This window comes from Mustela lutreola, chromosome 8 (genome assembly GCF_030435805.1).
Source record: "Mustela lutreola isolate mMusLut2 chromosome 8, mMusLut2.pri, whole genome shotgun sequence".
NCBI classification, from domain to species: domain Eukaryota; kingdom Metazoa; phylum Chordata; class Mammalia; order Carnivora; family Mustelidae; genus Mustela; species Mustela lutreola.
In genome coordinates this window covers 57,512,785-57,526,442 of record NC_081297.1, presented here as the reverse complement: position 1 = coordinate 57,526,442, position 13,658 = coordinate 57,512,785, and the positions used below count along the sequence as shown (strand labels likewise).

Genomic DNA, 13,658 nt, shown 5'->3' with positions numbered 1-13,658 from the left:
TCTACCTTTTCTCATCTCTGTCATTCACTAAATACACAGACACTCAATATTTACTGAAGGGTATGGCACTCTGAATATTGCTGTCACCGTGGCATCTGCAAGGTATAATGGGGGCTATTCAGTAATTAACATCATAGTTCCTCATTGCAGTGGACAATGTAGGTTTCCTCCCCAGTGTCCCTTCTACTCTTCCCCATTTGGATGGATTCCAGTCCACGTCCAATGGCAGACAGACCCTGACTGGCCTATCGGAGTAACATCTCCTTGTCATGGGGGCGGGCAAAACGCCACACCTAAGCCAAACAGGGCATGTTATTTCCCTAGTCATGCTGATTAATTCAAAGATGGATGGGCATTTTTCTTAATCAGGCCAATCAAAGTGAAGTTCAGGAACTGATTCCAATGGTGAAGAAAAGCTCATGCTGCTGTGCCTGGTTGGCTCAGTCAGTAGAGCATGAGACTCCTGATCTCAGGGTCATGAGTTCAAGCCCCATGTTGGTGTAAAGCTTATTTAAATAAATAAATAAATAAATATTTCCAAAATAAAAAAGAAAAGCTCCCTCTCTTCCTCCTGTGATATAAGGATGTGATACCCATGCAGCTAAGAAGGTATGGCTCCAGGAGGGACTCCAAGTATGAAGTCAACACATGAAGGACAGTGGTAAAAAAATTAGAAAGTCCTTTTGTGATGTCATGAAAGTTCTGGATCAAAATGAACTTGAACCCCACCCTACCTCTTGACTTTTCAATTACATAAGTCAATAAGCCCTCCCTATTGGTTAGCCAGTTTTATTTATTTTATTTTTTAAGATTTTATTTATTTATTTGACAGACAGAGATCACAGGTAGGCAGAGAGGCAGGCAGAGAGAGAAGAAGGGAAACAGGCTCCCTGTTGAGCAGAGAGCCCGATTCAGGGCTTGATCCCAGGACTCTGAGATCACGACTTGAGTCGAAGGCAGAGGCTTTAACCCACTGAGCCACCCAGGCGCCCCCACAAACCTTCTTTGATTCAGATTCTCAATCGCTTCCATGATCGTCCATCATCCCTACTCCACAAAACTCCAACGCATTACCATTTCCAGCTGCTGCTCTGTTCTAGCTCAATCATCCAACCAGCTGAGTACAGCTGGAAAAGGAAATCACTACCTCGTGGATTGGCATCATTACAAACTCATGATCTTCCATGACAACCACCCTCCATGCTACTCAGCAAGTTCATGTAGGGAGCACAGAGAAGGCAACTCAGTAAATGTCAAATGAGTATTTGTGAATGGGTCCCCAGTAAGCCACCTCCCACTTTTCATAGCACCTGTTTCAAACCTTCACCACTTTCTCAAGTCACCTTCTCCTCCTTCCTCTTTTATCAAATCAATCACCTCATGTTCTACTATAGAGTAAAAATACCCAGGAACTCTATCTCCTGAATCCCTAATCTATTTCCTAATTAACTTACTACTGTCAGTATCCATCCTTGACCCTTCCCTTTTATCCAGAGAGCCATTCATTCTCCAGATATTTGACTGCCCAGTACATGCCAGGCACCCTACTCTGCTTGGCCCCAGAAAGTGTGTGTGTTAGTAGGGACAGGGGACAGAGACAGAAAAGACAGTGGCAACAACCTGAAAAAAAGGAACATGATCCCTTTGAAGATCTGAAAGCTAGTAGATGTGGCTGGTATAGAGGTGTGGCTGGTACAAGCAAGCAGCGTTTGAAACTGCCGGGTTTTGTGGCCCAACTAAAGATTCAGTCTTTATCAAAACACATGGAAGGATTTTAGGTAGGGAGATGACATAATCAAATGCACATTTCAAAAAGATCACTCCTCTTATTAAAGCTGTAGTTACCTATGTTAGTTTGTTCTCTGTCCTTTCCGTAGCTAAAACTACCTTAAATAGATTTCCAGACCTAACACAGAACTAGAGTCAGAAGCTCTGCAGGCAGAGCCTGGAAGTCTGTCTGTTTATAAAATTCCCAGGAGATTCTAAAGAACAGCTAAGTCTTGGGGTGTCTGGGTGGCTCAGTGGATTAAAGCCTCTGCCTTCAGCTCGGGTCATGGTCCCAGGGTCCTGGGATCAAGCCCTACATTGGGCTCTTTGCTCAGCAGGGAGCCTGCTTTCTCCTTCTCTCTGCCTGCCTCTCTGCCTGCTTGTGATCTCTGTCAAATAAATAAATAAAATCTTTAAAATAAATCTTCAAAAAGAACAGCTAGGTCTGAGAACCACTATTTTAGAGCAGTAAAAAAAAAAAAAAAAAAGAAACTAGCATACTTACATATATTTCTATATATTTCTTTTTCTGCTTATATCTTGCATCTATTGTGGTCTTATTAAAAATGGGACTTGGGGAGCGTCTGGGTTGCTCAGTTAGTTTTTTAAGCATCTGTCTTCTGCTCAGGTCAGCTCAGGTCATGATCCCAGGGTCTGGGATTGAGTCCCACATCCGGCTACCTGCTCAACGGGAAGTCGGCTTCTCTCTCTGTTCCTCCCCTCTCCTTGTGCTCTCTCTCATTCAAATAAATAAATAAAATCTTTTAAAAAACGGGACTGGGGAAAGACTTTATAAACTACCCATGTATCATGAAACATCCTTATTATCCTCCTCCTTCTTTCTGTTATGGTTAACCATGAATACCACTTCCTGGTCAAGATGCCAAAGGACTGAGGATATTATTCCTAACCAATTCTCTCCTATTTACTTAGGAAATAGTGTTCTCTCTTCCTAAACTATTATACATCTTAACACATTAGCTAGTGTTTAAAGAGCTAGTTAAGCTCTATAGGGTGAACATGCAATTACAGTTAAGCTCTACAGGGTGAACCCACAATTAATTAAGTAACTGAAGATCTATAGTGCTGTGTAATTCCAAGAGTTGTTCTATTAGTTTTTTTGTTTGTTTGTTTAAGAGGGAGATAATGCATGCATGCAATGCAGGGGAGAGAGGCAGAGGGAGAAAGAACGTTAAGCAGACCCTGTGCCCAGAATATAGCCCACATGAGGCTCCATCTCACAACCCTGAGATCTTTTTTTTTTTTTTTAAAGATTTTATTTATTTATTTGACAGACAGAGACCACAAGTAGGCAGAGAGGCAGGCAGAGAGAGGAGGAAGCAGGCTCCCCGCTGAGCAGAGAGCCAGATTCGGGGCTCGATCCCAGGACCCTGGGATCATGACCTGAGCCGAAGGCAGAGGCTTAACCACTGAGCCACCCAGGTGCCCCACAACCCTGAGATCTTAAAGAGAGTCAAAATCAAGTCAGATGCTCAACCGATGCTCAACTGATTGAGTCACCTAGGCGACCCTGTGCTCTTAGGTTTTTTTTTTTTTTTTTAAGATTTTATTTATTTATTCGAAAGAGTGGGAGAGCACAAGCAGGGGTAACAGTGGAGAGAGAGAGGGAGAAGCAGACTCCCCGCTGAGCAAAGAACCAGATGCAGGGCTCAATCCCAGGACCCTGGGATCATGACCTAAGCTGAAGGCAGATACCTATCTGAGCCACCCAGGCGCCCCTCTCTTAGGTTTTTAATGTGTATTTTTCTTTTACTTTTAAAGATGTGCCCTTTCTAATTATTCTATGTTGAAACTAATATTAGAATAAATATGTAATCCCTAAAAACTTACAAGTCAAATGCTATGTGTGGAGAGAGGAGAGAGGCATTTGTCACAGAAAATCCAAAATCCACACATGTTGAAGAAATCACCTATGCCTGGTTAAGATCATGTTCAGTATAGTTTGCATTATTTATGATTAAAAAAAAATAGTACGAAGAACAAAGGAAATTCTCCAATCTGTTTGCCAAGAGTCTTCATGTTTTCTCTTTGCACTACTTCTTTATAAAGCAGAAAAAAATGCTAGGAAGTGGGGCGCCTGGGTGGCTCAGTGGGTTAAAGCCTCTGCCTTTGGCTCAAGTCATGGTCCCAGGGTCCCAGGGTCCCAGGGTCCCAGGGTCCTGGGATCGAGCCCCGCATCGGGCTTTCTGCTCAGCAGGAAGCCTGCTTCCCTTCCTCTCTCTCTCTCTGCCTGCCTCTCTGCCTACTTGTGATCTGTCAAATAAATAAATAAAATCTTAAAAAAAAAAATGCTAGGCAGTCAGATGATGCTATAACCGCTTCTACTTGACAAAGTGCCAAAAGAGGGCTACAGCTAGATCAAGGGGAAGAGGGAAGAAGAAAAATCAGATAAACCACATTTTCCAAATCAACTACTGCTAACATGATGAAAGACACAAAAAGGCATTTGTGATACAGCTCTTCCCCAGCCTCCTAACCAAACACTTATGTTCTCATATTTCTTCTTGCTCCATTTCTTCAGGTCCAGTGATCGTTTACGGGTAGAAAATGGGGAAAAACCAGCAACTTCATATGTTGGGAAGAGTAAAGGAAATTTATTTCACACTTATTCACTACTTACTCTGTGCCATGCCCCATTCTATTTTACAAATATTAACAGATCTCCTCCTCCCAACAGCCTTATGAGCTAGCTACTACTATCCTTATTTTACAGATGGAGGAACTGAGACACACAGAGGTAACTACACTTGTTGGTTACCAGCAAATACCTAGTAGAAACTGGGTTCCAATATAAACAGAGTGGTGTGAGCCCTTCTCTTTGGCTCCCCCTTTGCTGCCTGAGATAATTTAGCCCCTGGAGCGGTAAGGGCTCGGTGGAGGCTTCTGGGGATAGTTGCTTAGATTTCTACTCTTCCGAGCAGCTTCCCCCAACCAGCAAACATCACTTAGTGCCCATCAAGTTTATTTATGCTTCACCCTCCCAAGCTCGCACGGGCTTTCTACTCCGAACCTCTGCCTGCACACCTGCCCAGGTAGCAAATGCGCGGCATTTACTGACCCAGGGCCTGACCAGTTGGTTCCCTCCCAGCACAGGGCAGGGAACCTCTGATAATGGTTTGGGGAATGAGATGTCCAAGGCTAGCAGAGATGTCACAGACTGAAAGGGCTGGAGTGCCAAGCCTCCTTTCCAGGAGGACCCGTGAAGTCCCGACCGCGGTAAGGAGAAACCTCAACTTGGGAGAAACTGGGGTAGGGGACCAAGCTTAATCCCAAATCTTAACAATGATTTCAACTACTAGCTCATTTAAATAAAAGGAGAGAAGAAAAAGAAACACTTTGGAGTTATTGTTCTAAGTCCCATAACAACTCTGTGACCTCTGCTCTCTTCTACCAAACCGCGAGAGTAAGCTAAGCCGGGGCGCTGAGTGCACCCCACTACGCCTTCCACCCGGCCCGCGGTGTCTTCGGCCCGCCCCCTGGTCCGGCGTTCTCCCACAAGCCGATTCGGAGAAAATATCCCAGTCCGCACTGGGGAACTCACGGCTGGGCAAGGGAGCTATCCTGGGGGCCCCCCACACGCTTTTAGGGTCAGGGGAGGGGACTATAACTTGAGCATTGCCTTTTAGTTCCGGGACAAGAAGTGCGCCAAAACTTCCTGAGTCACCAACCGCTCCCACCTGCCGGAAGCCACCGCCTGGGTGTCCTCCTCCTGCTAAACAGCTGCGTCTCCCGTGAGCCCGCGGAAGCTCGAGGACTACGACTCCCGGCATGCTCCGAGGCCTCTGGAGTTAACCCTTAGGGGCCCGCAGCCTCCTCCCAGCGCCCCGCCTCCACCCTTACCTGGACCCCGCAGGGTGAGTTTTTGCGAGCTGGGGAGGGACTCTTTCCATTATTTAAGCTTGATTTAAGGTGCGCGTGCGTGCGTGCGTGCGTGCGCGTGCGTGTGTGTGGGTGTGTGTGCGTGTGTGTGTGATGTATTCTGGGAGGGTGGAATGATTCTGATTTTTCTAAAATGGGACAATGTTCAGTAATGAGATTCAGACGCATTTTTGCAAGTGGAAGACAGATCATCCACTCTGAACCCCAGGGTCTAAGGGGAATCACTACTATCTTACTCAGAATGCTGCCTAAATCCTTTCCTTCCTTTTCCCTAGAACAAAAGTAGCCAGCAACCTCCCCCCTCTCCCAACCACCTCAGACTTAGACCCAACCCTGGTGTCCCCCTGTAAGGTTTGGGACCTGGGGCCAGTGTCAGAGTTTTTATTATTCTCTGGTTGAGGGGTAAGTACCCTTGGAGCCCATTGGACCTCCCACATCCTTTTGGATTAGAGATTTTAGGATTTAGGCCCTTTGCCTCTCAGGGCCTCCTGCCCTTCCCCTCAGGTGCCACCACAGAGTGAGTCCCTGCAAATTCAGCTGCATATTCAGCAGGCACCCTACCTTCGTCTGACCTGAATGACCATGGGCTTGTGGAAAAGGGTTCCTTCCTTGGGAGTATGGGTGGTGGGCAGTAAACCTGATCCTTGCCCCCACCCCTTACCCTTAATACAATACTGGGAACAGGAGACAATGGGGGTGTCACACTCCTCTTTCTGTTACTATTCTTTATCTATATTGTGCACAATTCCAGTTCTGGGCTGTGAGGGAAGGCAGCAGGGACTGTAAATTTGGGGGATTATTAGTCTATGGGGTCAACTACCCCTGTTCCTCAATCGTGGTCGGAGGGGAGTGGAGGAACTGCTTATTCTTTTCACCTTTCACTGCTCCCAGACCCCACTTTTTTTTTTTTTTTAAGATTTTATTTTTTAGTAGTCTGCACACGCAATGTGGGGCCTGAACCTACAACTCTGAGATAGGAGTCGCATGTTCTACTGACTGAGCTAAGCAGGTGTCCCTCCCAGACTCCTTTAACAACCCCAGTTCACAAGTTCCCCCTCCCTGCCTCAGCCTTCAAGAATCTAAAGCTGCTAGAAAAAAGGGCTACTCTGTGTCAGGGGGTTGAGGCCTGGAATGCCTGCATCCTCTTCTTTGCTTCACCCCTATGTCAGTGTCTGTCACTGGCAAACATCCTATCCTTATCCTGGAGGTTAACTCCCTCATTCTGGGCCATCTCTGGCTTCCTTCCCCTGCCCCCAAAGGGGCCATTGTTCTGGCCAGCATTTGGGGCCAAGTGAACAGAAGCGAGAAGACCTTGGGACAGGAGTCCTGAACCATAGGAGTCCAGGGCAGGCCAGCATATCTCTCCTCTATCTCACCCTCCCCACTGCCAACTGGCTCCCTGCCCCTGCCCCCGCCCCTTGACATCCCAGACTCCCTGGCTATTTAAACAGAGATGGGTGCCCCCATCGGCACACTGTCCTTTGGCCACTGGACATCATGCCTCCCAAGAAGGATGTTCCTATGAAGAAACCGGCAGGACCCTCTATTGCCAAACCTGCTGCCAAACCCGCAGTTGGAGCCCCTTCAGCCAAGACCAAGGCTGAGCCAGCTCCAGCTGCCCCTCCAGCCCTTCAGAAAACCCAGGAGCCCCCCATCGATCTCTCCAAAGTGGTGGTGAGTTCTGGGAAGGTGAAGAAAGAATTTGGAAGGGATGATACAGGGTGGGAAACAGCCTAGGAGATGAGGGGGTATCTAGAAAACAGGGAATCAGTGAGCACCAGCAGATACTAGAGATTCCTCTTAGTCCCCCGCCCTGCCCCCCGCCATTTGGAAGCATCCAGGCTTATGACTCTGCTGTTCTTTTTTGTTCTCTCCCTCTAACCTATAACATGTGTGTGCGTATGTACACACATTCTCACTGACCCCCCTGCCAGAAGCAGGGACCTGTGAGATGGGGAACATCTGGGTTCTGAGGACGGTTTCAAGGTGAAGAGAGGGAGCTTGTGCCTGTGCCTGGCTGACTGTTCAATTCTAAAAGCCACAGCTCTGAACCCCAGGAGGGAAGGCTGAAGAGGACAGACTTGTTAGACAATCACAGCTGGGGGCCAGGGGTAAATTTAGCCTTTGTTCAACCCCCAGTTATGTGAGGGATGCAGAGCTCAGGGCACTGGAGGGAGGGAAACAGGTGGCATGGGATTAACCCTGTTCCCAGGAAACCCTCCCCCCCATAATTCCTCCTCTTGGGATTCTCCCAAGGTCCAGAGCTGGGAATGGGACTGAGGTGGCTGGGCTCCCAGCCTGGTCTCGTTGGGCCCCTCCCCAAGAGTGGCTGCCAGTTGGTTGAGAGGAGTGCTGGAGAGAGATTGAATGAGCCCTGTCATCCCTCCTCACCTGCTCTTTTCTTCCACAGATCGAGTTTAACAAGGACCAGCTGGAGGGTGAGGAGAAGCTGGTCCCTTAAGCTCCACTGTCTAGTCCCAAGCCCCTGATCAGATCCTCTTTCTCTTCCCCTGACTCCGGTCCCAACCTTGAAAACTTCCACACTAGTGGTCTTTGGGTTCCTTAATCTGCCCAGCTCTATCACATAGTTTCTGAATCTCCTTTCTGTCAGGGGTGGGGGAGGGGTGGCGATGGGAACCCCTGGTCCCAATACTGACCTTTGCTTATACTTCAGAGTTCAAGGAGGCTTTTGAGCTGTTTGACCGAGTAGGGGATGGCAAGATCCTGTACAGTCAGTGTGGGGATGTGATGAGGGCCCTGGGCCAGAACCCCACGAACGCCGAGGTGCTCAAGGTCCTGGGGAACCCCAAAAGTGATGGTGAGGGGGACGCCTGGAACATTGTGGGTTTTCAGTGTGGTGGTGGAACGGAGGAATGTTGGCAAGGTGACAGAGGATGCTGGGGTGGGTTTCAGGACTTCAAAAACTATCAAACGCGGCTAGAAAAACAAACTGAATGTTGAACAGGATGAAGGCCTACGTGGTAGGGTTGGGAGCTGGGTCCAAGGTGACACTGCACTGACCTTTCCCTCCTCTTTTCAATCATTAGAGCTGAAGTCCCGGCGTGTGGACTTCGAGACTTTCCTGCCCATGCTCCAGGCCGTAGCCAAAAACCGGGACCAAGGCACATATGAGGACTACCTGGAAGGGCTTCGGGTGTTTGACAAAGAGGGGAATGGCAAAGTCATGGGAGCAGAGCTCAGACATGTCCTTACCACCCTGGGTAAGGCAGGGACCAGAACTCCTGTGGGTTGGAGAGGAGGGGGTGGACCAAGGTTAGCCAAGTAGGCAGAGCCAGGGAAGGATTATCGGCCTATAGGTCATGGGCAGGAGACTGAGAAGGTCAGAGCCATGGCGGCAGAATCTGAAGGGCTTCTTCCTGCAGGAGGTAAAGTGGGGGTAGATGCAGATGCCTCCCAAAGGACAGAGGAAAGAAGATGAGGTGGAAAACCTGATTTTCTGTTGTGGAAGAGATGCTTGTGCTCTGTGATCTGGTAGCCCCTTAACCCTCTGGAATTCACTTTCCCTCTGTGAAAGCTTTCACCAGGTGCTAGTGCAGGTGAAATGGAAAACAAGATCCAGGGACAGCTTCTAGCTGTTACCATTACAAGGAGGGGATTCCTTTGGGGTTCTGTTGCCATGAGCAAGTTTCCAAGGGTGGGAGAAGAGAAGGTACCACCTAGGAGAGAGAGGCCTGGTTGGTGAGGGATGGAGGGCAGGGACTAAAATGCTATGTCTTGGGGCTCAGGAGAGAAGATGACTGAAGAGGAGGTGGAGACTGTTCTGGCAGGACATGAGGACAGCAATGGCTGCATCAACTATGAAGGTGAGGGGCCAGCGAAGCAAAAGGGACAGGAAAGAAGGGGAGGAAGGCTCGCGGTCTGTGGACACCCGAGGCCTAGATTGTCTAAAATCAGATGGATTATCCAAGGGCCCGCTTCTGAACCCCTCTTGCCTCCTCTCTGCAGCCTTCCTGAAGCACATCCTAAGCGTCTGAGCTCCTACAGGTAGGGCTCCTCCCTCCCCACTCCCCGAGAGGCAAGTTTCCTTTCCTTTCCTCAGCCAAGGCAGGAAAGCAGGGAAGTGCGTTTTCACGTCCTGCTGCGCGCGAGCGACCGGCCTTGGCAACTTTCATGTTTTTCCACAGATGCGGTGGGGGTCGGACACTGCCCCACCCCCACCCCCCCTCCTCTCCGGCAGGCGGAAGCACGTTCCTGCCGCTAGGAGGCCACCTATTGTTTCCAAATAAAGAGACGATTCCTCACTAGGCGTCCGACTGTTGCTTTCTTCCGAGGTGGGGGAGGGAGGAAGGAAGGGGGCAGTGACCGATATCCAATCCGATATCCTCTGATCTTCCTGCTGGACCGAGTAGCAGGCTCTCCGCGCCCCACTCGATCCGCTTCTACGGTTTCCTCCTAGCCAGGTAGGGATAAGCCGAAGGAAGCAGCGGCGGGCCCCGCCCACCTCATTACTAATATAGCGAAGTTATCTGCATAAAGCCAGGCCAGGACTCCTATTGGCTGGATCATCTGAGACTGACGTCATTGGGACGTACTAAGACTAGGGTTGGGCTGGGAACCGGAGCCATTACTGCAGGGAAAGGTCCCGCGGAGCGGAGCGGTCAAGATGGTGGGGCCCGGGTCCTGGAACGATGAGCGGGATTTGGGGCGAGAGGCGGGAAGTCGGGGGTGGGGGGTTGCAAAGGGAAGCTGAGGGCCTGGAAGGTCGGGGGTGGGGTTGGAAAGTTTGGGGGTCTTGTCCTGTCGGGAAGCGAGTCCCCAGCTTGGAACAGGAGTTTGTGGTTCAGTTTGTGGGACTGGGATAGAAGCTTGGGGTTCAGATGCTGACTGCTCCCCTCTTCCCTGAGCAGTGTGATTTCACCGAGGACCAGACTGCAGGTAAGTAATCTCTGACCCCTACTGAGGTCATGTTGAGGGAGAGGGACCCCCGCCTTCTAGCACCTACCTCCTAACCCCAACCTGTCATCTCTTCAGCGCCCCCAGGGAAGTACTTACCGAATTCCCTTCTCCCGCTTTCTGGATCCTCCATTTTCTTTTCTCACTCTTTCTTCCTCCCTCCCCTTCCACTCTAGATCCGAGCCCCAAGCCCCGGGTGAGTTTTAGGTGGTGTGGGTATGTGAAACAACTTGGTCACCTAATGCCTGTTGTGTGTGGGATGTGGGGAGGGTGTATTAAGTTGCCTGTGCTCCTCTGTCCCTTAATCAGCTTCTGCCTCTTTTTTCCTCCTGTGACAACACCCCGCGCCCCCCCCGCCCCCCCCCGCCCCCAGCTTGGAACTGTGAAGATTGTAAAAAGCAGTGACCTGGAATCTTGTGAAAATGGGGACAGGGGGATTTGCTGAGGATATTTCATAGCTGTACCCTCTGAAGGTCTCTTTCTGTACAGGAGGGGTGGGAAGTATCAGGCTGGGATGACCCCAGTCCCAGGCTGCTGCTCCCACTTCCTTATAAGGACAGGCCCCAGACAGGGCGGTAGCAAATTCCTGCCCTTAGTAAGAGTAGTGAGGCAGTTGGGCGGGCTTGCTGTAGGCAGGGGGGCATGTGAATGACAGTTCTGCCCAGGGAGGGAGGAAAGCTGTGTCATTATGTGGGACACCGGTGTTGGGAGGCAGGGACACTAGGCCCTCTTAGTGGACTTAGGTGTACAGTGGTACAAATACCTGGTTTCCTCAGCATGATCAAAGTTGAATGGGCAGAAGGGGTTGGGGGGGGGGTTAACCTGCCATATGCTTAGTGCTGATGTATATCTGAATCTTCAGAGTTCAAGGAGGCCTTTCAGCTGTTTGACCGAACAGGGGATGGCAAGATCCTGTACAGCCAGTGTGGGGACGTGATGAGGGCCCTGGGCCAGAACCCCACGAACGCCGAGGTGCTCAAGGTCCTGGGGAACCCCAAGAGTGATGGTGAGGGTCCTTGCGGACAATTTCTCAGTGTGGTGATGGGCCTACAGCTCTTCAGCTGAGAGCTTCCCTTTATCTGCATAGGCCCAGAACTCAGGCAGGTTTATCTTAGCTAGCAAACCCAACAGATTTCTCCTGCTTTGAGTGGCAGCCACCTCCTCACTCGTGGTCCCTATCATGTCCTCAGTCCCAAGAACCTGCGTGATTTTCCTTCCGCCTCCTTTATGGCAGAGATGAATGTGAAGGTGCTGGACTTTGAACACTTCCTGCCCATGCTGCAGACTGTGGCCAAGAACAAGGACCAGGGCACTTATGAGGACTATGTCGAAGGCCTTCGGGTGTTTGACAAGGAGGGGAATGGCACCGTCATGGGTGCTGAAATCCGGCATGTTCTTGTCACCCTGGGTAAGGCTCTACCCTGGCTCCTGGAGTGGTGGTGCCACCTGATACATGCCTGCCACCCAGTCCCCAAAATGCATTTTTTTCCTCTCTCTACAGGTGAGAAGATGACTGAGGAAGAAGTAGAGATGCTGGTGGCAGGGCACGAGGACAGCAACGGTTGTATCAACTATGAAGGTGAGGGATGAATTGGGGCTCTCGTGGACGAAGTTGTCTAGGCAGGTCACCCCCAGCGTTTGGGGCTCTCCCTGTCCCTGGGCTCCAAAAAGAACCCGGAGGCAAGGGGCAGGGCCCAGCCCAGCCCAGGAGTGGGAGGCCATGGGAACATGACAGGAAAGGAAGGGGTAATGTGTAAAGGGGGTTGGGAGGCGGGAAGGAATGGGAAGTCAAAGGGAATGTCTGTTCCTCCATCACCTGACCCCTTCACCCTACGTCTGTGTCTTGTCTTCACCACGAATGTCTCTTCCTTCCTGCAGCGTTTGTGAGGCATATCCTGTCGGGGTGACGGGCCCATGGGGCGGGTACGGCTCCTCCCAGCCTCCCCTTCTCTAGTTGCCCCCTCCCCAGTGTTTTTCTGCCCAACCTCTGCTCTCTAGCCCCTGCCCTTGCCCTACTACCATCTGACTTCCTCCTAGCATGTTTGTGCATGGAGCTGACTGGGAAGGGGAGGGGTTCCTCAAAGAGGAAGACAGCCTGGGGGTGTGGTACCTCCTTTTCTCCGAATGGGCTCTGAGGTTTTGCTTATAGGGCCCAAGGTGCTGGTGTCTGGGAGCTCACACCAGCCTGTTCTGGTCTTGCCTAGGGGTGATCCTCTGGCCCTGGGGCACAGGTGGTTGGCATAGGGGGGTTGGTTGCCTGCCCTGTTGTGCTGCTGGAGCTGACTAGTCTTTTCTTCTTTCTTCTGCTGGGCAGCTTGGAGGTACCCTAACCCAAACCTCTGTCTTCTCCTGCCAATGGCTGACAGTAGCTGTAGGTGTAGTTAAGAACTTTCCTGCCTCCTGCTGTGTTCTCGCTGCTCAGGGTGGGGTGGAGGGACTAATAGCGGGTGTGGGGGGAGCTGGGGGCCGAGAGAACTGGGCAGATCAAGGTGGCTCCTCCGCAAAGCCAGGGTTGGTTTCTGCGGGCACACTCCTAGGCTACCTTCGTGGTCCTGTGGTCTCCTGGCCCCTGGTGGACCCCTCCCCGCGGCCCTCCTCCCTGGCTCATCCCTCTCTCCAATCCACAGAGCTTGTCCGTATGGTGCTGAATGGCTGAGGATGTTCCTGGTGTGCCCAAGCCCCGTGCCTTCCCCTGCGTGAGACTGCATGTAGCCCCAAATGCGTCCTAGGTCCTCTTGTCACAGCACCTCTGCCAGCTTGTCTCTTGGATAATATTTGCTGTCAGCAGTCACCAAATAAACTTGCTCTGTGCCCTAAGTATGGTTCTACTTTCCTTCCTGAGCAGGGTGAAGGGCAGGAGAGACCATCCAGGGTCCTAGGCCAGGGGCTGGGAAAGCTTGGGGAAGAAGGGTTTTGTAGAATCCGTCTTGGTGTCATTTAAAGACTGCTGGCTCCATTCATTGATGCCACAAAGGCTACCCCCTGGGGGATTAAGGAAGCCAGACATACCCTTAGGACCAAGGCTGACCATGCTCGGTGCTGTCTCCACCAGGAGGTCCTCCTAGCCCTCCAGCTGG

At 50.8% G+C, this 13,658-nt stretch overlaps 2 protein-coding genes across 3 annotated transcripts; both read left to right on the top strand.

Moving 5' to 3' along the window:
• Positions 1-5,466: 5,466 nt before the first annotated feature.
• MYL6B (myosin light chain 6B) lies at positions 5,467-9,934 on the top strand. Its single transcript, XM_059185005.1, has 8 exons — positions 5,467-5,642; positions 7,119-7,341; positions 8,078-8,105; positions 8,342-8,485; positions 8,715-8,888; positions 9,414-9,491; positions 9,634-9,672; positions 9,813-9,934. The coding sequence occupies exons 2-7, from the start codon at positions 7,165-7,167 to the stop codon at positions 9,660-9,662; spliced, it is 630 nt and encodes a 209-aa protein (XP_059040988.1). The 5' UTR covers positions 5,467-5,642; positions 7,119-7,164; the 3' UTR covers positions 9,663-9,672; positions 9,813-9,934.
• A 230-nt stretch (positions 9,935-10,164) lies between these two features.
• MYL6 (myosin light chain 6) lies at positions 10,165-13,398 on the top strand. Of its 2 annotated transcripts, XM_059185007.1 has the most exons (7): positions 10,165-10,294; positions 10,536-10,563; positions 11,444-11,587; positions 11,816-11,989; positions 12,083-12,160; positions 12,460-12,504; positions 13,209-13,398. In XM_059185007.1, exons 1-6 carry the CDS (start codon positions 10,292-10,294, stop codon positions 12,486-12,488), a joined length of 456 nt encoding a protein of 151 aa, XP_059040990.1. In that variant the 5' UTR covers positions 10,165-10,291; the 3' UTR covers positions 12,489-12,504; positions 13,209-13,398. The 2 variants fall into 2 exon arrangements, with proteins under 2 accessions (XP_059040990.1, XP_059040989.1); XM_059185006.1 differs by lacking the exon at positions 12,460-12,504.
• Positions 13,399-13,658: the final 260 nt, after the last annotated feature.